At 37.4% G+C, this 23,304-nt stretch overlaps 2 protein-coding genes across 12 annotated transcripts in view; one reads left to right on the forward strand and one right to left on the reverse strand.

Moving 5' to 3' along the window:
* The window catches only part of mbnl1 (muscleblind-like splicing regulator 1), a 66,930-nt gene extending 48,535 nt beyond the window's left edge, over positions 1-18,395 (forward strand). For 6 of the 11 annotated variants that reach the window (XM_057334447.1, XM_057334449.1, XM_057334446.1 and 3 more), the window contains 10 exons: positions 6,071-6,241; positions 7,060-7,299; positions 8,326-8,565; positions 9,166-9,219; positions 10,046-10,199; positions 12,153-12,188; positions 13,759-13,850; positions 14,224-14,268; positions 14,881-14,950; positions 15,329-18,395. In XM_057334447.1, the coding sequence (XP_057190430.1) occupies positions 6,071-6,241; positions 7,060-7,299; positions 8,326-8,565; positions 9,166-9,219; positions 10,046-10,199; positions 12,153-12,188; positions 13,759-13,850; positions 14,224-14,268; positions 14,881-14,937 (1,089 nt within the window). In that variant the 3' untranslated portion in view covers positions 14,938-14,950; positions 15,329-18,395. The remainder of the gene's footprint in view (positions 1-6,070; positions 6,242-7,059; positions 7,300-8,325; positions 8,566-9,165; positions 9,220-10,045; positions 10,200-12,152; positions 12,189-13,758; positions 13,851-14,223; positions 14,269-14,880; positions 14,951-15,328) is intronic. The other 5 variants (XM_057334451.1, XM_057334452.1, XM_057334454.1 and 2 more) reach the window with 5 other exon arrangements.
* A 467-nt stretch (positions 18,396-18,862) lies between these two features.
* On the reverse strand, positions 18,863-22,674 carry LOC130554657 (tripartite motif-containing protein 16-like protein). Its single transcript, XM_057334444.1, has 6 exons — positions 22,013-22,674; positions 21,788-21,883; positions 21,196-21,429; positions 20,725-20,878; positions 20,524-20,583; positions 18,863-19,654 (listed from the first exon to the last, which is right to left on the reverse strand). Exons 1-6 carry the CDS (start codon positions 22,601-22,603, stop codon positions 19,134-19,136), a joined length of 1,656 nt encoding a protein of 551 aa, XP_057190427.1. The 5' UTR covers positions 22,604-22,674; the 3' UTR covers positions 18,863-19,133.
* Between the last annotated feature and the right edge of the window lie 630 nt (positions 22,675-23,304).

Genomic DNA, 23,304 nt, shown 5'->3' on the forward strand with positions numbered 1-23,304 from the left:
TTGTATTAATAGTATTATTAATAATATTATATTAATAGTATTCCGTCATATACAACTAGGCCTCAAACAGAACATAAATGTTGCCATATGCAAGTCATGACCAAAATTACCTGTCATATTAATGCTGGAGAGGGCACATCTCTCTCTCTCTCTCTCTCTCTCTCTCTCTCTCTCTCTCCGGGGATCGATATCTTTCGTCTCTCCTCACTCTCTCTCTCTCTCTCTCTCTCTCTCTCTCTCTCTCTCTCTCTCTCTCTCTCTCTCTCTCACTCAGCTGTTAGGAGGCAGAGTGACGGTCAGGCATGACTTTCCCTGTAGCCTCTCTGATTTCACTGACTGGGCTGTCTGTAGTGCACTTCTTCTGAGGATCCTGTTTCGAATTAATTTCCTGCCATGCGCAGCTGAAAGTTTTTCACCCCTGTGAAAAAAAAACTAAAAAACATCACAAGCAAAAACCAAGAGGTTCACTTTACCATTAGTGGTAGGTGGCCACAACGGGCTAGACAGCAATAGATTTACAACTGAACGCAAAATTGAATTATATGCAAAATTCTATTATTTTAGGGCTTTTACATTTTTCACAAAACGTCCCAATATAGAACAGACGAGGTATCAGACAGAACATATATTATAGCTGAGCAGCAACTAACAGCAACAACAAAATATATGAAATTAAATACAATAAATGATACATTAATACATATTTCCCAATCATTTCAATAACGTGCCATTCTTACTCATTTTAATTGTCAAATTGTTTATTTTTCCATGTATTAATAAAAAAATGACTTCTTGATTTGGGCATGAAAATAGACCGAACATGCAAATAGATCTAAGACAGAAGACCATTTACATTAGGTATGCAAATACTGTGCAAATATTACAATGACACCATTTCAGTCGGTTACTTTGAATGCTTTTTTTAGGTCAGAAGAAGATTTTTCTAATTTGAATCATAAATTACTTGAGGGCGAAAGTATAGCACTTACAAAAATGTAAGCCCTAAGCGGACTGTTTAAGGGAAATTCTTAATGTTAAAAGTTAACTTAGAATATCATACATCATACAGTTAACCTATATGTTCTATCTATAATTCTACTGTAGGTTAGCTTTAATTGTTGGTAAACAAAATATCAGGTCGCAAATGCATTTAGAAGCTGTAGGTTTGAAAAAAAAATGTTTAACCCAGTAAACCATTTCTACACAGTTAGGCAGATTATCTTTAAAGGCACATCACATTCTGCATGTTCTTACACGTTTGTGTCATGTGACCTCGCCCCTGTGCTGCTTCACCGCAGAGGTTTACAGGAAGGGGCGAGCGGGGTTAGTTGGGGTGAGTGCAATTTGACTCCTTCACCCCAAACACACGGCTCACCCCGTATCACCCACCTCTCATAAACACTTCTCTCTTTCATCCCTGATTCTCGCCTCATTTTTTCCCTTCCACCCTGCCGCTTCTCTCTCCCATGCTCGGTGGAACCCGCAGGCCGTCACACCTTCATGAATTGTTCTCACCCCACACACCCTTCTGCATGCACAGACCTGCTTAAACACACAACCATTCACTGTGTGCTTTCAGTACTCATGTCTTACGTTTAACGCCAAGATTATCTTATCTTAAAATTCATATGAATTCATGAGGGAATTTATAGATTTTAGATGCAGTTAACCCATTTTGAAAACTCTCCAAATAATGTAAGGTCATTAAACTGCATGTAAATGAAGAAGAAGTTTAAATAAAGTGTAGTATGCTATAGTTTGTTTTAGGGATTTGAATTGTAATATTGATTCTTGCACAAATCAGTGTCTCCTCATAGAGGCAAGCGTTCCTAACGCCTTTAACAGATGGTAGAAACTTTAGCTTACAAAATGCCAACTGAAGACTCTAATAGGAGTGTGTGTGCGTGCGTGCGTGCGTGCGTGCGTGCGTGCGTGCGTGCGTGCGTGCGTGCGTGTGTGTGTATGCGTGCGTGCTTGCTTGCGTGCGTGCATGTTTTTTATCTAGAATATTCTGTTTGCCCTGCTCTTCATAAACACTAATATTTGTTCATATTAGACAAAAAAAATCAAAAAGATTTTCATAAACACAGTCACGGAAAAGATTAAGAGACCATTCCAAATGTTCATATATATATAGATTTATTGTGGCCAGTCTAGTCCAGGATAAAAAAATCAAACCTCAGGAGTGACATAAAGTCCTCCAACAGCAATGTGAAAGACTGACAGCATGACAAGACACATGAAAACTCTGATAAAAATTGAGGTTATCACAACATTTTTTTTTTTGAACTTTTCCGGACAACACGAACAAACTTTACTGTTGTATTTCTTAAAAGTGAATATGAACTTGTTTTCTTTGCAGTATTTGAGGTCTGAAAAAATACAGAGCATTTTTCTGTTATTTTGACCTGTTTTTCCAGCGTTCTTTTTCTGTAAATAAATGTAAATAGAAACAATGTTTTTGTTTAAAATTTTGGAGAAATAATGTTAGGAGTTCACAGAATGAAACAAAAATGATGATTTACCTAAACACACACCTATAAATAGTAAACTCAGAAAATAGTCTTTAAAATGGTCTTCCGCGGCTGTATTTTGTCAATGCACAGCATTTTACACTTGTGAAAATAAAGGTGCTACAATATACAGCAATGGCATAGAAGAACCATTTTTGGTTCCCCGAAGGACCTTTTTCCACTACAAAGAATCTTTCTGTAGATATCAAAAATTACCATACAACCAAAAAATTGTATTTAATGGTATTGTTTAGCACCGTTATTTTTAATAGTGTATAGCATAAATATTAACCAATAATATGTTGGACAAGGATTTTGAGGTTGCATCGTTGCAGGTTAATAGACTGCAGAATTTTCTGCCTGTTTTGCAGCATTGTGTCAATAAATACTCAGGGTGCCTATGCGGGGAGCTTCCTGTTTTGAAGACAAATAGTATAGCAAGACAAATATAATTTTCCATGCTATGACGACTTTGAGTTGCTAAGAATATTGAGTAAGAGTTTAAATCCTCGCGGAGAATGTTTGGATCGCTTTACGCCGATACATCACACAAACTTTTAGTCGAATCCAGGCCTAAAAAGGACATGTGAAGGAAAAATTCTTGGTTTATTTGTGTCGGGAAACCTCAGCGTGTTACAATTTGGAAGCCAGTGGAAGTTTGGATGCAGCTTGTGCGTGCCCACATGTTGACTTGTGACGTCATCACTGACCAGGATGAATCGATCACACCTGTGAAGAAATGATAGCGGGAGATGACAAACCCCAAGAGGGTTCAAATCAGTGACATCCGCGGAGGAACTTGACCCTCTGCTATTTTCTCTGCACTCAGCTGCTTGACCCCTCGCTCACAATGTTTATCTAACATGTTTCACTCTGAATATGCCCTCCAAATACACACACATACCAGGGCAAACCCTTCAGTACTTCACGGGCTATATATTAGAATGCTATGATCCTGTTTTTGGAGGATACTTACAGAAATGTGTCATACCTATGAAGCAGCTAGTAAGCTTACAAGTCCATAGTTGAATTAAATATGGGCAGTTTCAACTTCATACAAAAGGGATTGTTCACGGAAAAAGGAAAAATCTTTCATCATTTACTCAGCCTCATGTCATTTCAAACCTGTATGACTTTCTTTCTTCTGCTGAACACAAATGAAGATATTTTAAAGAATGTTGGTAACCAAACAGTATTCGCCCCCATTCACTTCTACGGTTGGACACAAAACATCTGAGACATTTCTCGAAATATCTTCTTTTGATACATGAATTAATCGTGCATGGTTGATGGCTTTGTCATTGTAAACTATATGTGTGTGTGCGCGTGTTGCTGACAAATTCCCTGTCCACTTTTGTGGTCTACTGATTCCAAACCACTTCCTGTTTTTCCACTTTTAAGAAATACATTTTTTATGATTTCTCTCTAAAAAGCAACATTTCAAAATATGGGATTTAAGTGGTATGTTTTACAGTACAATTCAGAAAAGAATATTGTGGGATGCCACAGATAATATCGTGTATTTTAATTATTTAAAAGATCTTTTGTGTATTTTATAGAATACATATCATTTTAAAATCATTGAATCATGTCTGAGCAAAGCTTGGGGACATAGGACATGTCGTGTTCTGTTTAGTGTTGCTGTTGGTTTGTTTGAAGTCATCGCTATGGTGATTAGGTTGCTCACGTCTCTTTAAGCAAACGCAAATGTGTTGCAAAACGTCAACATGTGTGGCAATGGAAGCACTGGGCAGAATAGCAAGTTGTTTAAAAAAAAAAAAGTACAAATATAACTATAATAGAAAATGAATGTTTGAGATTTTAGACAGTTCCGTATCTCTCCAACAAAGCAAGTTTCTTTACATGTTTTATTTCCTGGGAGTCAGATCAATACGGCCAATTTACAGGGCCACACAGAAGAAAACCCTTCCTAAAAAGATAGTTGCTGTCATGAAAATAGTTCTTGCAGCTAAGAGGGGGTTTGTTTTGAGGCACAGCAGACAGACAGACAGACAGACAGACAGACAGGGCAGATGAAGTGCACTGACGACAGGCGTCAGATGAGAGCAGGTTAATGACCGGTTGCTTTGGTAAGGACAGTGTGCTGATATACTCTCGCCAACACAGCCCAAATAAAGACACTCGTCGTCTCAGTGTGTGAGGCCGGCCGGGGTCATGCGGGGTTACTGTAGATCCATTAACTCATCAGTAGAATTTCTCCCGCATCGTCGTGCTTCATGAATCAATACTCCACTGATCAATAGTGTGACGGTCTGTCAGTCCGGATTCCACACGGGCTGAAAGCAGCTGCCGAGGCCGGGCGCAGTCAGACGCATTAGAGCAGAGGGCTTTCCTGTACGCTCAATACCGTCAGATGGACGGGGAGCAGGATGTTCATTTCTGATGCTAAATCTGTCATTTCTGTGCCTCTTTCATAACCAGACAGAATTGCAAAAGAAATGATTATTTTTATACAGGTTTCTTGTAAGCTCTGCCTGTCTGCCGTTGGTCGGCCGCCACAAACTTCACGCCATTGTTCGAGCCATTGTTGCAATGTTGCAGGTTTTTAATGCAAAAAAAGCTATGCTTTCATATCACCACAGAGGCACTGTGTTTACTCTTTTTGGGAAATCAACCCACAAATGGTCTACTTATAGCTGTGGTAATATGTTAAACGTCCAAGGTGTCATTTTTTGGAGGATCTATTGCAATATAATTTACATCACTATGTGTTCAGAGGTGTATAAAGACCTTACATAATGAAGCGTTACGTTTTTATTACTTTAGAATGAGCTATTTCTATCTACATACAGCGCGGGTGCTCTTACATGGATTTCGCCATGTTGTTTCTACAGTAGCCCTAAACGGACAAACTGCTCTACAGAGCGCGTTTCGTTAAAACATTATCTCCTTCGGCAAAGAAGCGAAAACACGAAGCGACATTATGTCCTGTAAGAGCCGACGTAGTGCTTCGAAAGGGAGGGGTGCAGTGAGCCGTTGGTTGCGATTCACAGCCTCACCGCTAAATGTCTTACACTGGACCTTTAAGTCAGTAGAAAGTAGAGTAACATAATTTACACATTCAGACAGCCCTTACAAAAAAGTCCATTTTTATTAAGCATACTTAAATTATGTAAATAATTAAATTCAAAATATATTTATACATATTGTATACTTGATCAGTATTCTAATATCAACATATTGGTTGTATACTTGTAAGTGTACTGTTTCAATACTACTTTTGACTAAACTTTTAGGTTTAAGAAAGTATACTTTAAAGTTTACTTTTATGTGTAACATTAGTAAACTTAAAGTACACAGCTAGTTTACAACCATGTTTTTTGTTTGTATTGTAACTATACATGTTAACTTATACTGTAGGTACAATGATAATTCAATACTTACAGCACGGATTTAAGTTGATAAATGTACACCAAGTATACTCAGAATAAACACAACTACAAGCCAAGTGTACTTAGAATACTTAGTTATAGTTTTAAGTATTACTCGATCATATATTGTCACAGGGTAATAATGTATTTTCTTTTGTCTTTAAGGGCCGCTGTTCCAGAGAGAACTGTAAGTACTTGCACCCTCCTCCTCACCTGAAGACACAGCTGGAGATAAACGGCCGTAACAATCTGATCCAGCAGAAGAACATGGCAATGCTCGCTCAGCAGATGCAGCTAGCCCATGCCATCATGCCTGGAAGTCAGCTTCAGCCAATGGTGAGGCTTTGTTCTTGTTCAAATCAAAACAGTACCCAAAATTCCTGAACATATAGATAGACAGCTTCTAGCTGTGGGATGCGCAAAACGCGACTGCGGTCCTGTCCGGTGTATACGGTCACGGGCTAAAGGCTGCGTTAGTGAATCTGTGTCAGAATCTGTATGAAGTTCTCTTTAGTGCTTGAATGAACAAAACCACACAAGCTTATGCCAGAAAGCCTGTTTTGTCTACCATTTTTGTAAGCACAGACTTCTTAAATGAATGCAAAGTGTTGTGAGAATAGGAGAGGGGGTCTTAAAGGGGCCGCATTCTTAAACCTGCTGCTGTGACTCCTGTCACTAATGTTAATCAAAGAACAAAAGAAAAGAGGAATTCAGTGGTTTGTAGCTTTAATGAGAATTCTTCTGTATTTAATTTAGCATTTAGCATTAAATACTGTTAAGTGTTTTGAGAACTTCATTCAATTTCTGTATATTTCCTACTTGTTAGACATGAGAGCTCTCAATTATACTGTTGATATATAATAATGTAAAAAAAATCAATTGAATAGAGACATCAGTACAAGTACTAATGTCAAAATGTTGGCTTTCATTCGTAAAATGATGCTGTTAAATAAATCTGTTGTTTCTACATTAATTTGGAGATTAAATGTGAAATTAGAAAGTAGAGATATATTTAAAAACATTAATGTTATGTGCGATTAGTCGCGATTAATCACAGAAAAAATGTGTGATTAATCAGATTAATTTTTTTCTTGGCTGTTTTTAAGTAAAGACAGACAAATAAAGCCAAAAGTTTAATTTCCCTTTTTTTACAGCCTATGTTTTCGGTCCAGCCAAGCCTTGCAAACAACGCCAGTGCGGCCGCAGCAGCCGCCGCTGCGGCCGCGTTTAATCCTTACCTGGGCCCGGTGTCACCCGGCCTGATGCCCACAGAGATCCTTCCCAGCGCGCCTGTGTTGATGGCGGGCAACCCGGGGGTCGCATCCGTGTCCTCCAACGCTGCTGCGGCATCAGCTGTGGCAAACCAGAAACTCCTCAGAACAGACCGCCTGGAGGTATGAGGTCATCGGAGAGCCATGACTTCACACATACTGAGACACCGAGAACACTGTTTTGTGGTCTTTTAAGAGCTTATAAAGTATAGAAAGTGTCTTATGTTGTGCACATGTGATAAATCTATATGAATCTTTCACTTTCTTTTTTCCTATATACACACATGTACTGAGCTATCTTAGCATGAGTTCACCTCAAAAAAGAAGTGTATTTTATTATTTACTCACGCTCGTGTTATTCCAAACATGAATGACTATCTTTCTTCTGCAGAACACAACAGAAGATATTTTGAAGAATGGTAGTAAACAAACAACACTGGTCCTCATTGACTTCCATCGCATGAACACAAAACCACTGAGACATTTCTCCAAAAACCTTCTTTTGTCTTCCACAGAAGAAAGAGTTGGCTTTGACCAACGTGAGGGTTAATAAATAATGACAGGACTTTTATTTTTGAGTGAATGCCCCCCTTTAAATGTTCTACATACAGGGTTAGCGTTTCCGTGGGTAGCTGTTGCCCCCTGGTGTCCCACCAAATAAAAACATCTCACATGGATACAAGCACTCCTGTATATCATTAGCTGTTTAAATTTCAAATGTAATCAAACTCACTGGAGCTACCTGTGCGTTATAGGATTTTAATGCACACCTTCCAGCCAATCAGAATCCAGTATTCAAAAAGACCATGGTATAATGAGTCATAAAAGGAGTTGTGACATTTACTATCGCTTCTGTTTAATTTATTCATCTGGAAATAAAAATCTTCTGGCTATAAAAGTGCACTCCAGGCATACAGCAAATTTGCTTAATGTATGCTTTGTTTCGAAAACATTTCTGAACATACTAAATTACATAAAACAACAAGCTTTATTATTTAATAGTTGCCAGTATTGCAACAAACACCAGTTTTTTCTTGTACAAACACCAAATATATTTTGTTGTACCCATGAAAAAACACAAGTATACTGTACGTCCATCACGAACTCTACATCCGTGAATGTGACACCTCATTTTGTGTGTGCTCTCAGGTGTGTCGTGAGTACCAGCGCGGCAACTGCTCTCGCGGAGAGACGGACTGCAGGTTTGCCCACCCTGCCGACAGCACAATGATCGACCCCAGCGATAACACAGTGACCGTGTGCATGGATTACATAAAGGGCCGCTGCTCCAGAGACAAGTGCAAATACTTTCACCCTCCTACACACCTGCAGGCCAAGATCAAAGCGGCCCAGCACCAGGTGAATCAAGCCACGGCCGCGGCAGCCATGGTGAGTAAATTCTCTACGACACGCACTGTTCTTATGCATCACTTGTATTAATGCATATATATATTTCATATCTATAGTGTACTTTTAGGGCAATTTGAAACAATTAATGGAATTTATTGTCAAGCAGTGTTTCATCACATTTACAAGCATTTATGAGCATTAATATATATGTTATCACTGTTTGCTATGTTTCTTATTTCTGTAAAAATGTGTCGTTTCATAATTCTGTCCAGCAGAGGGCAGAGTTTATTTAATGCAGTAGACTAGATGATAATGTATTAATGCACATTACCCACTGCTGATAAAGATAAATGAATGTTGACATAATCAGAAAGAAATGTTTATGATCAATGAAACCCTTTTAATGTTACAGTAACGTACTTCTTAAAAACTTTTCTAGAAACAGAATGGATTCTGCATGCATTAGTCCTGATATCCCCCTGTATACTGCATTCCAATGATTTGTTTTTATTTGTTTTTTTTCTCACCTACCCAAAATGCACTGCTGCCCCCATGATGCACCTCTGCTTGCTGTTTATGTTAATGCGCTTGAACCCCATTGGCCCATTGCCATCATGTGCTCGCTGCCTGCTAATTAAGACTCAGTCGGCTGTCAAATCACTGAAGCGACCCCTCGAAGCCACCTTTGACCTGGTACTATGACCTTTCACCTTTTTGCTTGGCATGTTGCTTTGTTGTAGTGTCTTAACAGCAAGATAATTTGCAAGCATAGTCCTTTTGTTATCTGTTTATTGAAGTGCTTTATGTTGTTGATGTTGTTAGTGTTTTCCTGATGCTGCGTTATCATGTTGTGTGATCGGCTGACTGTGGCGACCATATAAGCGAAAATAAAAGTATATGAGCTCGCCACAATCAGATCATCATGCGCGTCTTATTCCAGGGTGTAAAGACAGGACTTAACTTTTTAGTGACATGGCTTCTGTGTGTCTGCACAGCATTTGTGTTCAATGTCTTAGTAGGGTGCATGTATAGTAGCTCTGTAGTGCATGTCGTCTCTATGGTGGGGGGGGGGTAATAATGCAAAAGCACACTAGAGCTCCACCAGCAAAACAACAGAAAGTACTAGTGTCTTCTCACACTTATCATGGAGTGAGCAGTGCAGTTTATTATTTTGATTTTCACTTTTCTTTTTGGTCACGAAACACTGTAGTAGTGCGACGCTTGCTTCATTCGCATCGAGTTAGCATTATGGGTGTCGTACTGTAACGTAATGAATCCTCTCCTGTTATACACGACTAATTCTATTTTAAGTGTAGCGAGGAAACTGGCTTCTGCTTGTGGCGTAGACGTGTGTTAGCTGCCGCTTGCTTGCTTGTTTGTCAGAATCAAGCCCTGCCATGTTTTTGCCCTCTGATGATAATTCTGTCTTTTTCTTGTTCTGTTCCCGTTGTACTCTCTTCCACACATCCCACCCCGTTTCCCCCGTTCCTCCCCTCCTCCTGTTTTTATATCGGAGCAGGGAATTCCTCATAGCATCATGGCGCCTTTACCAAAGCGACCTGCGCTTGAGAAAGCCAACGGCGCCACAAGCATGTTCAGTGCTGGCATGCTCCAGTACCAACAGGCTCTGGCCAACATGCAGTTTCAGCAGCAGGCTGCCTTTTTTCCGTCAGGTAGGGATTCTCATCGACCCCGATCGGTGCTTGATCTCACCTTTGACCTTTCTTAACCGCAAAGGATGCATAAAAAACATGAGAGGGCTTTTTGTTTTTACAGACACAGGGTTCCCGAAAGTTTTTTGTACCCAGGAAAGGGATTTGTGGAACTTTTGGGGTGAATCGTTTAAAGAACAGTGAAATGAGATTTTTACGTAGTATTTTGTCTTGTTTTCCACTACAAACATTGAAATATATATATATATATATACAGCCACAGATTTTCATTAAATCAGCATTTCTAGATGTATTGTGGCCATTCCAGTCCAGTGTCTGTTGAATTTCAACAAAATCAAACCTCAGGAGTGACATAAAGACACATGAAAACTGTGTTAAATATCGAGGTTATCACATATGTTTTTTTTACTTTTCCTAAATACATGCACAAATATTACTTTTGTACTGCTTAAAAGGGAAAATGAACTTTGCAGTATTTGAGGTCTGAAAAAATACAGAGCATCTTTTCTGTTATTTTGACCTGTTTCTCCAGTTTTCATTCTCTGCAAATAAATGCAAATAGAATCTGTTTTTATTGGGGATAAATATTGTTAGTGGTTCACAGAATGAAACAAAAATACAAATATTATCATTTATTCAAACACATAACTATGGAAGCCCGTTTCCGCCAGGGTTGGGAATTTGTTTTAGATTTAAAAGTCATTATTATGTGAAAGTTTCTCATTATTATGAGTTACTAAGTATTACTTAGTATCTCAAAATAATGAGAAACTAAGTCGAAATTCATAATAATGAAAAAAATTCCCAACCCTGGCGGAAACGGGCTTCCATACGTAACTATAAATGGTCAATTCACTTTAACTTAATGTAATAAATATATTCAATAATTATTTTGCTTACCACGTTGGCAAATATATGTTTTAAGCATAAACTCACTTCATTTTGATTTAGGAATGTTTAGATATTTGCACCGGAAAACAAGACAAAAATACTAAGTAAGACATTTTTACACACATGCAATAAATAATCAATCCAAAAAGGATTTTCAAAAATTTACCACCAAAATTGGTTCTGCTTCTGTTCCATGAAATCTTAAAGGGCTAGAAAAAAATGAAAATTCTATCATAATTTACTCACCCTTATGTCATTTCAAACCTGTCTGACTTTCTTTCTTCTGCAAAAGAAGATATTTTAAAGATTGTTGGTAACCGAGCAACATTGGACTCAATTGACTTTCATTGTACACTTTCATGGACACAAAACCACTGAGACATTTCTCAAAATATCTTGTGTTGTGTTTCACAGGAGAAAGTGTCAGATACAGGTTTTGAATGACATGAGAGTGAATAAAAGACAGAAATTTTGTTTTTGAGTGAGCTATCCCATGAAAGGATGAGGTGTGCCAAAGGTAATATATCCTATTTTAGAACGCAAACTATAAATCATTCATAGGATGTATAAAACACCTTTAAAAGTGGAAATTTCTCTAGTGATCCGGTAATCCTGAATGGGAATTTGGAAATTCATTGGTCAGAGGTGTGGGAACCCTGCAGACGTGTGTACACGCTGATATGAGAAATGGCTGTCTCTCCTGTCAGTTTTCCTGTGTCATCTCATCATTATATCACATTAACTCTGGTGCACAGTAGGACACATTTCTTACACTTTGAAATAAAGTTTCCAGTAACCCTGAGATGCCCCTCAGTCATACTAACTGCTATGTTAACGGTCACATGAACACACAAGTTATACACACACACACACACACACACACACGTTCCCTTATTTCTTCCTCAGTTCAGTTTGATCTAATACGAGACATCATGCTGTATCACTGTAATGATTATTGTCTTCATTTAACTATGATTTCTTCACTCTAACCAACCTTTTGATGGGCTGTTGTGATTCTTCTCCCTTTCCAATCCACTTCCTGTTGCAATGCATGATGGGCAGGCTCAATATTGTGCATGACCCCTGCAGCGGGCTTGGGTAGGTTTCTAGACTTCCTCCTCCTAGTTGTTCTTTCGCTTTCAAAATCCACACAGTCAACAATCTGACACAGAAAACTGGGCAGCTTCGGAAATTAAGCTTTTATGTATTACGTTTATATCTATTTTAAGTTAGTCAACGTGAAACGACCTTTGTAACCCATTTTACTTCCATTATGTGACAAATTGCAGGATGAAACCGGATATAAAAAGAATAAATGTAGGGTAGGACCTGAAATGAAAGGGGTTGAAATGAAGATAGACTTTTTTCATTTAAGATTTACATGTCTGCGTTTGGCCGATGCATTGATCTAAAGCAGTGGTTCTCAAACTGTGCTACTTGAAGAGAGCCCTGAGGGTTCGTGACACGACAGAAAATTAAAAACGATATATTCATTTACATTTGTTTTGTTTTTAAAATGCAATTTCAATGGTTTAATACATGATCGATAAACACGGAATACATCTCAGCCTATGTGCAATTTTAATATAGTTGTAATCCCCCTTAAAAGTCATTTACAGCTGTTTACAGTGCACTACAGACAACTTGTTTTGGGTCCTCTATTACTTCAGACTAACTTGAAAAACATGGAAAAAACATGTTCTTTAGTTTGAAAACAGCTGGTAAATAAAAGTGTTTGTATTATTAATAATTTACAGTTTTAGAATTGGAAGACGGGTTGTAAAGATATAGATTCACAGCTATTAACTCTTTCCCCGCCAGCCCTTTTTTTTAAAGTTGCCAGCCAGTGTTTTTTACATTTTCACTAAACTTTGATGGCTCACAGTACATTTTCTGTAAGGAATATATGAACAAACCATATACCAAAGATAATGATAATTAGCATTTTTTTGTCAAAGACTCCGCCCAGATTAGATGATTAAAAACAGATAAAATATTTACCCAAAAACAGATCAAATGTTTACGTTCTAGATTAAGAGATTCTGTACTTTTTCCAAAGGTGTGTAACAACGCCACCTGCTGTACAACAGTACAAACACCGATTGCCGTACTAACTGTTGCATCAACTCGTCAATGAAGAGTTAATTTGAGTGTTTATTCATATGATTTTCTATGGCGGTACTTGGAACAACTAATTTTACTTAAGGTGGAACTTGATCTGAAAAGTTTGAGAACCACTGATCTAAAGTATAATTTTGTCGATGTGTGTGTTCCCAGTGTAATAATGTGTGTTATGGAAGTGTATTGGGTCAATTTGGTTTTCATGTTGACTTCAATGTGATTTTGTGAGATGCTTCCTCACACTTACTTTAAGGCTACAGATCACGTAACAGAAAATATGACAAGGGTGAAATGTGTTAACAGTACATGGAAGCTGAACATTTATAAAACGCCATGCCTTTTCTCCTCCTTGATGTTTTGGCTCGTATGACACTCCTCCCACCCTTGTCTCCTTTAGAAAAATCTCTCGCCACAACATTTTGTTTGCCGTTTGTCACTCTCAAAGCTCACTTTTCTTTCCGTACCCCCGTGTGTTCACTCACTCATCATGTGCACCTGTTGGCCACACTGCCTGTATGTGTGCTTATACCATTTTCCCTCTGAAAAGTTCCCATGATGCACGGCGCTTCCCCGGCCGCTGTGTCCGCAGCCACCACATCTGCCACAAGTGTTCCCTTCGCATCTGCATCAGCCAATCAGGTTTGCTCTTTTATGGCTTTACTCTCTCACACACACTTTCTGTGTCTAAATAAGGGATGAGTGCTGGGGGGCTTTGGAAGTGACCTCTCCCCCTTGTTGGCCTACACAGGTTTTTGGATAAATCTCAAAATTTTGATCTGGTACTTCAAACAACAAACTGTACTCCATGTCATTGCACCGGCTTGACAGGGATGTTTTGATATTGGCTGAGCAAAGGCAAATGGAGAACTAAATGAGTTGTTTGAAGTATCTGTTGTTGTAGAAATGAAATATTCAAGACTTAAATATAAAATAATTCAAACAATTAAACATTAATCGTTGACAGTTATAAATAGCATTTTAATATCCTTTTTTTGTCCTTTTGTATTTTGAGGACTCTTCTCTATCAAAGCTGACTGCCAACGAATACATGCATTTGGTATGTATGAGGTAGTTTTATGACTTAGTTTTAATTGCAGGTACATTTTTGTCAGCTTTTAGAATATTAAATGTCTTTTGAAATGATTTTACTTTTTTTTATATTACGCTTTATTTTATTTCATTCTTTGCTGCTCAAGAGCTTGTATTTGATGAAAAGCAAAGGCTTTTGTTGTTGGCTTACAGTCTAAAATTATAATTTTATAAACACAAATGCTATCATTTTTCTTTGTAATCAATACAAAGCACCAATAATGGCTGCCAGTTTCAAACATTGTGAAGGAATACTTTGTTCTCAATCATGTTTTGCAAATATGACAGAAAACAAAATTTGTGCCCCATTTTGGCAAAGTTCAAGTGTGGTGCAGAATTTACCTTAAATATTTGATATGGTGAAGGTCAACAAGCTGGAAATATGGAATGTGCATGGGAAATGATTGACTTCTCCCTGCCTCACTTGAGCAAGTTTTATACTAATAAGCGTTTGTTTCCTTAATTGCATTTCTTAATTTGTGTTTTCGTTTGATTCACTCGTTTGATTGCTCGTGACTTTAGTATGAATGAATGTTACTGTAAATCTTGTTTCATGAAATGTTCTGTGTTGTATCTTTAGATTCCAATAATATCTGCAGAGCATCTGACTAGCCACAAGTACTTGACGCAGATGTAGTTCCAGTTCAACAGTGAGTTCATCTCAGTTTACTTTGTTTCTAGAGATTGTTGGCTGCCTGAAATTCAAATGATCTGCCAAATGATTTTAAATGGTTTAAAGGGATTGTTCAGCCAAAAAACTCATTTATTCCCCCTCATGTCATTTAAAACTATATATGAAAGAAGATATTTTGAAAAATGTCTTAGTGGTTTTGTGTCCATACAATAGAAGTCAATAGTGTTGTTTGGTTACCAACGTTCTTCAAAATATCTTCTGCAGATGAAAGTTTGGAATAACATGAGTATACAGTAGTAAATATAGAAAGAATTGTCATCTTTGGATGAACTATCCCTTTTTATATCGACGCTCAATTATACTAAAACTTTTCTTTTTTATACTTGTTTTCCAGATCAAAGGAATGTGCTGTTGTCCCAGTCAAAAGGCAAACAGGAGAAATTGTACATTTTAAAGTCAAGAACACACCTCGGATACGATAAACCATGAAGATTAGAATTTGATCACATCAGGTTGATGTAGGCTTGTACAACACGGGGTGAAACTGTGTCCTTCTGCATGATATGTAGATTAACTACATAACTATGTTCGACGGGGCAAAACCTTTCAAAATATAACCCAGAATTCGTCGTTTTCATCCTGTCTGACCTAACACAGTTTTGGCATGTTTGTAGACCAAGAGATTTCTTTTTTTTTTATTCACTTTTCTTTCTCCAAATTTGTCTGATGGTTTACAAAGGGTTACCTTTTAAAAACAGAATGGAAAGTATATGGCACAAATCATCCAGTGAAATTCAATGTATGCGCGTTTTCTTAAGTTTCTAGTCAAACTAGATTGTAAACGCGAGATCGGACGTGATGGATGAATGTTTCTGGCGGAAACGCATCACCCGAGACCTTTGAAAAGCACATTCTCGCGAGCTTTCCGTACCATAACCACAAGCCGAATACCATACACCAACCTAGAGTGTTATATCAACAGTGTTATTATGTTTACTAGAGATTCATGTTTTTTACAGCGCTTGTTTTTATACATAATTTCACAAGTGTGTGGGTTTTTTATGAGACGTGCCATTTTTATTGAGTTAGCCGATCATCCGTTAGGCCTTGTAGAACTATGAAGCCTTTTTGACTCCTACGAGAACAGGGTCGCCTTGTTCCTAATGCCCTGTTTCTTTATATTGCCTTGATCGATAGAATGTCCTGATAAACGGCGAAATCAAAACGATAGTGTCTTTAGGAGGTTGTTGTGGAGGTAGCTTGGAACGGAGCAATGTCGCTCAAGTCTTCACGTGAGGACTCTAAAACTGATGCTGGAGAAAGCACTGCGAGCTTTAAGACTTGTCTAGGTACATGATGGGTTAGCGATGGGTCAGGGTTTATCTTCACTTCTCACGTTTGTCGATTTTGATTTGTTTTTGGACTTCATTTAAAACCCGCTGTATAACAGAAAATTAGACGTTTTTACCATTATTTCGTGTGCCAAAGTCTTTGTTTTTTTATTTAAATGTGTTTTAACTGGGTATGTTGATTACGAAAGGTGAATAATTTGTATAGCCTGATTTTACATACAAAGCTGCTTGTGTACGCCGGCCAAAGGCAGATGCAGTAAACCAGGAAACAGATCATTCACATTAGGGTTCACTTTTGCGGACTTCCTGTTACCGCACCGTAAACAGGAAGTGACCTTCAAGGGTTTAGCTCCACAGTCCTGGTTTAGGTGCGCAGATTCAAAAGGACACACGCCATCGCAGTTTCTCACTAAAGCCTTATATTTCAGTGTTTGAACCCACACAAACATTCTTTCATCTGATATTTTAGCCTTCACTCTTGTTTTGTCTTTTTGTAATCATGTTACACTTAACGTTCACTTTTTTGTTTCAAAACCTTTGTTAGAAATATATTGTGTTATTGTTTGCATATAAAGTTCTGAAATCCTCTTTTGTATTTGACAATATCCTCATAGAGCTGTTTTAGAATGTAGGAAATGAGATGTTTTTTTCTTTTACATCATGTTCAGTTCATGTTTAGCTACAGTAGTGTTGTATACTTAATTCTTCATGTTATATTTCATGGTAGAATGTTTGACATTTTGATTTCCAATATGTTGAACAAAATGTTCTGTTTCATGTTGTCTTAAAAAACGAGTGAATGGAAAGAAAAAAGGTTTATTTGTAGGTAGCGCAACGAATAAGAACGACGATTGATATTTTAACCCTTCGTGTCAAATCAAGACCACATTCGCAATTGTTTCGTTAAAGTATCAATTGTATGTCCTAAAGGATGTTATTTTCTACTGTATTCATTTCAGAATTTAAAATCGTGTTGTGATATTTCAAAAAAAAGAAAGAAAACGAGAAAAAAAACATCCCTCAATATATCAGGCCAAACAAGAGCAGCAACATTTCTGAATATTTAAATATATATATAACATGATGGAGGTCACGTGGCCTCCGGCTGCAAATGAAAGAGAGAGAGAGCCATAACTTAAGGGACGAAGGTTGACTTTTTGCACTTCCTGTACATAGTCAATATAAAGAAAAGAAAAGGAACATGTATAATATTGAGATCTTATTTTGAATAATAAAAGATTCTATAACTATGAGAAATTTTCTTAGGATAATTTAAGAATTAGAGTAATAGTCCAGCTAACAGATGACGCTTGCAGAAATGGCACAGCTATTTTATTATCATTTCCGGCCAGAATCACGTTCAGATCAAGCTCAGCATTGCCTGCACGGTACACACACACAATGAGATTCAACAGAATTGGCAGTACACTCCATCTCAACTTAAGTTTTTACTGTGGGAAATTTGGTTTTATTTACAAATAGATCTTCAGAAACACAGGATTTGTCATATGATGGACATAAGTAACTGCATGAAGAATACAAATGAACAGTACATTTTTCATAATAGATAATTAGTTAGATAAGTTCATTTCTCACAGTATCGTTACTCTCATTGCCACAGCATATCGTGTAGATCAAGTACACAAACAGTAAATATCTGAGGCGCACTGACTTCAAATCCACTCTAGACGCAAAACACTTCCACATAACTCACAAGAGAAAGTTGCTTTGTGTCTTGAAGACGTGCCTTCAGCAGGGAAAGGACACCGACCACAGAGTAAAAAAACAAACAAACAAAATGAATGTAAGTGTCAAATCCTCCACTGAGGTCTGTGTTTTACTCACTCGAGGTTGCTGCACAAGAGCTATGAAACCAAAGCATCACTTTCCCTCTAAAAACTGCTCATCACAGGTGATCCTACCTGCTGAAAGCACCTGCTTGGATGCTTAACGCCCTCCATCAAATCTTACACCTGCCCTTTGCTTATAGTTGCTGTAAGATATTGTGCTGCATTCTAAAAGACTTGTTTTATGCACATTTATTATTGTTAGAATTGACTCTTACTGTTATGATTAAAAACCTTAATAAACAAAAATGGATTTGCTCAAGAGGTGTCACTGTGTGAAATGTTTCCAGTTAGTTTCCCTGCTAGTGGTTATGTGTATTGAAAGTATGATCTTTCAAAGGTTAAGATAATAAAAGCCAAATTCCCTCATTCATATTTTAGGTCGGGCATATAGAAGATTTTTAATTGACTAAATGTGTAATTTTCTGTCGGTAATACTAACACTTTTGGTGTATAAGACGATCAAAACCCATGCGTATGCAAAAATGTCTTTTTAAATCGCTTTTGTAAACAAATGGTAAATTAGTATATTGATCTGCATATTGACTTTTAAGAAGTTGGTTTCATTCTGACCAATTTTAAATTAAACTGATAAATTAAATGAATGTTATTGCTTGTAACCAAGCCTCAAGATAACCCAGTTAAATATAAAGCACACTTTGTTGACATGTTTTGAGAAAGACATCTGGTCCAGTACATCTGTGCTATAGAAAGTGGTCAGAAAAAAGTGAAATATAGTCTTAAGTGAACACTCAGAATAGTAGAGAAAATATCTGTAGGTTTAATTGTACTTTATTTGTCCTTAACTGTCTTTCTTAACATACTGTAACATTCAACAATGTTGATGACAGACTGTACACATGAAACTTTTTCTTCTTCTTGAAAGGTACAATCTATGTTTAACATATATGTATTTTAATGTAGCTTTCGATTTGTCAAACTATATTAATATTTTAGATCACACTTGTGTATTTAAATCAAAATGTAAACCTTTATTTTGTTAGATGAGTTTCACTGTTGAGCTCTTACGTAACACAAACCCAGGATAGAGAGGTTGAGTGAATGTGGTGTGGACTCTGTGGATGAGGGTCATTGTGTCAGAGACGCTGTAGAAGGACAGAATTCCTGCACTGTGATCCACATACACTCCTAATATAGATGAGCTGGACACTACTGGGAGTTTAGTCTCTATGTTATTGTGCCATAATGAACATTTAGAGGAAGAGCAGACCAAACTCCAGGACTGATCATTACATCCAAATAAACATTTACTTGATTCTCCCTTTCTGCTGATGCTCTTATATGACACTACAATTTCAGTGTTATCTCCACTCCACTCGACCTCCCAGTAACAGCGTCCACACACACTCTCTCTACACAACACCTGCTCCCAGTTATCAAATCTGTCTGGATGATCAGGATACGGCTGCTCTGTGTCAGTGCCAGTAGCCGCTCTGTTTCCTTCAGACAGACAGAGATTCTTGTGTGCTGTGTTTGGATCCAGAGAGAACATACTGGAATCTGAATAATATAAAATACATCATATTTTAAAGTTTTTATGTATGTGTATATTCATGTCAAGTGTGAGTTTGTTTATTTGGGGGAAGGGCGGACAACTCTGTAGGCCTATATACTGTAGCTATATGTGAAAAAGTTATCTCATATAAACAATATGAGATCATTTATTAATTTAAAGCTGTTAAATAATTCATGCAACTAACATTTACCTCATATGACTTTACAAATATGTTTTGCTGTTCTGTGTGATTTCTAAAGACAAAGTTAATCACACAGAACAATAAATCAACTCTTGTGGTCTCGCTCTTAATTATAGATTTTCATAAATTAATATCCCACTTAAAAATCTTTACTGAATATGTTGTCTCAGATTAACAAGGCAACTTTATTAATTTTAAGATGAATTACATTAGGCAAGGCAGAATAATTCATATAATAATTGATTATTTAATCATTGATATACTTTGTAGTTAAAAAGCAAAAATGATATTTAAAACCAAACTCTACTTTATTTATACCAAACCTTTACTCATAGCATGCTATGGATTTGTTTGCTGAAAAATTTTAAGCATCTTTCAAATGGTTATTTTGAAATAACATGTTTTATGCCCGGTTTCACAGACAAGGTCCCAGACTAAAATGCAAATTGGAGCTGTCTTAACAGAAAATAGTTTGCAAAAGACATGTTAATATTTGTCAGTGCCATTGATTTGTCTCAAGATGCCCACCAGTATTGTTTTTACTACTATTTTTAAAAAAGCACCTTAAATATATTAATCTAAGGCCTAAAGTCCTGGCTTAAGATAAGTCCTGTCTGTGAAACCGGGCCATAATGTATTATATGTTGATATGTAATTGAGAAAGTGTCTTACATTGTATGAACTCCATCCTGGTACTTGGTTCATTGGTGGGAATAATGATAATGTACGAAACTAGAGAAATAAAGTAACATAAAATTACAATTCTCATGTAAAAACAATAAATAAGTTTGATTCTTTTGTATACTAATTTATAATGCTGTGCATTTCCTGTTTTAAATTCTGTATAAGGTCGAAGTTGTTGTTGTTCTTTACCTTTGCCAGATATATTTTCAGTCTCTTCTTTACAGAAATCCTCCACCTTTTCTTTTAGTATGGAGACAGATTTCCCCACTTCATCAAACAAGAGAAGAGAACTGACAGTGATGTTGTCTGTACATCCAGAGGATGATGAGAGAGACTGGAAACTCTACATACAGAATAAAATTGAATGTCATGGACATTGACTGGTTTCCAGGGCAGATTATGACTCTTCTATTGAGGCTGATAGTTCATTATCTAATCCTGTAACATACTGGGGAATGAAGGGAATAATAATCCAATAGGCAATTATTTTTCAGAACATAATACAATAGAAATACAAAAAAAAGTTAAGGAATAAATAAAAATAGAGAAGAACTAGTACACCAGTACCAAAGCCTCTAAAAATTAATAAAACATTAAAGGGTTTGAAGGAGTTCATAGTTGCACTTTTCATAGATAAAATACAGGACAGTGTTGTGTTACCTGAAGGAAACTGATGTGATGTTCTGTGTGTGAGAGCTGCTCCATCTCATCATGTCTCCTCCTCAGATCATCAATCTCCTGCTCCAGTTCCTCCAAGAGTCCTTCAGCTCGACTCACTGCAGTCTTTTCCTGATCTCTGATCAGCTGTGTCACCTCAGAGCGTCTTCTTTCAATGGAGCGGATCAGTTCAGTAAAGATCCTCTCAGTGTCCTCCACTGCTGTGTGTGCAGAGCTCTGTTACCACACACACGCACACGCGCACACACGCACACACACACACAGGCTTTGGTTGACTATCCCCGTGGGGACAGTCCATAGGCGTAATGTTTTTATACTGTACAAACTGTATATTCTATCCCCTATCCCTAAACCTAAAGATCATAGAACACTTTTTGCATTTTTAGATTTGTAAAAAATATTGTTCTGTACAATTTATAAGCTTTTTTTGCCCGTGGGGACCAAAATTGAGGTCCCCACGGGCAAAAAAGCTTATACATATTTTTTAATATTTAGACCAACTGTATCATTATCGGACCGAAACCGAGTGTGAAACAGCAGCAGTATTTATGTTTCTCTGTTACTCAAAACTCACCTTGTGTGTCTTCACAGCCTCTCTGAGATCCTGAAGCTTCTTCTCTTTCTCCTGGATTCTCTGCTGGTGTTTTCTCTGGTTGTCCTCCAATAGTTTCTGTTGAACAGATTAATATCAGATAATTCTGCTGTTCGGGTTATCATATCAATACTCTACATAAGTACTATACAATTTTATTTTCTCAATAAAGTCTTAAATTCTCTGTTTTTTATTTTATTTGTTCACCTCTTTCTCTGTTCTCTCTGCTGCAGCTGATACAGTGTCATGATTTTTATGTTCATCCATCAAACACAGATAACAAACACATAACTGATCAGTACGACAGAAAACCTCCAGCAGTCTGTCATGTTGAGAGCAGATCATCTCCTGAAGTCTTCCAGTGGCTTCAGTGACTTTGTGTCGTTTTCCTGATTGAAGTTCCTCATGTCGCTCAAAGTGAGTTTGACAGTAAGAGTTCAGACACACCAGACATGACTTGACAGCTTTGTGTTTTCTCCCAGTACAGACGTCACACTTCACATCTTCAGGTCCAGCATAACTGGGAGCAGCTCGATCAGTCTGAAGTTTAGTTTTCTTCAGTTTCTCCACCATCTCAGCAAGAATCACATTCTTTCCTAAAGCAGGTCTTGGAGTGAAGGTCTGTCTGCACTGAGGGCAGCTATAAACTCTCTTCTGATCCTCCTGATTCCAGCAGTCTGTAATACAGCTCACACAGTAACTGTGTCCACAGTTAATAGTCACTGGATCCTTCAGTAGATCCAGACAGATTGAACATGTGAACTGATCATGAAACACTGAAATACTGGCTTCTGCCATTTCACCGACTGCACACAGTGACAGATACAAATACAGTTTTGTTTTCTCTTTTCACGTTCATGTTTCCTGGTTCTGTTTGAGAAAGGTCACGTGTGAAAAATTCACATACTTACTGAATGTCCACTAGGTGTCAGTCTCACAAACAGAAAATTACTGTTTTAAAATAAATGACATCTATAACGCTTGCAGAAACGACACAGCTGTTTCATTAACTGCATGAAAAATAAAAATGAACAGAATAAATGTCTCATTATGTGCAAGTAGTTAGACAAGTTCATTTCTCACAGTATCGTAACTCTCATTGCCACAGCATGTAGTGTAGATCAAGTACACAAACAGTAAACATCTGAGGTGCACTGACTCATAATCCATTTTAGTGTAACGATTATAAAAGGCCTTCAAATCCACTCTAGACGCAAAACACGTCCACATAACTCACAGCACACAAGAAAGTTGTTTTGTGTCTTGAAGACGTGCCTTCAGAAGAAAAGACACTGACCACAGAGTAAAAAAACAAAATGAATGTAAGTGTCAAATCCTCCACTGAGGTCAGTGTTTTACTCACTCGAGGCTTCTGCACAAGAGCTATGAAACCAAGGCATCACTTTCCCTCACAAAACACAACACCTGAAAACTGCTCAGCTGTGTCAAGTATTTGATTGAATTCTGACCAATCGTGTTATTTTACATGATGTTCACAT

The sequence above is a fragment of the Triplophysa rosa genome, linkage group LG5 (genome assembly GCF_024868665.1).
Source record: "Triplophysa rosa linkage group LG5, Trosa_1v2, whole genome shotgun sequence".
Taxonomy (NCBI): Eukaryota; Metazoa; Chordata; class Actinopteri; order Cypriniformes; family Nemacheilidae; genus Triplophysa; species Triplophysa rosa.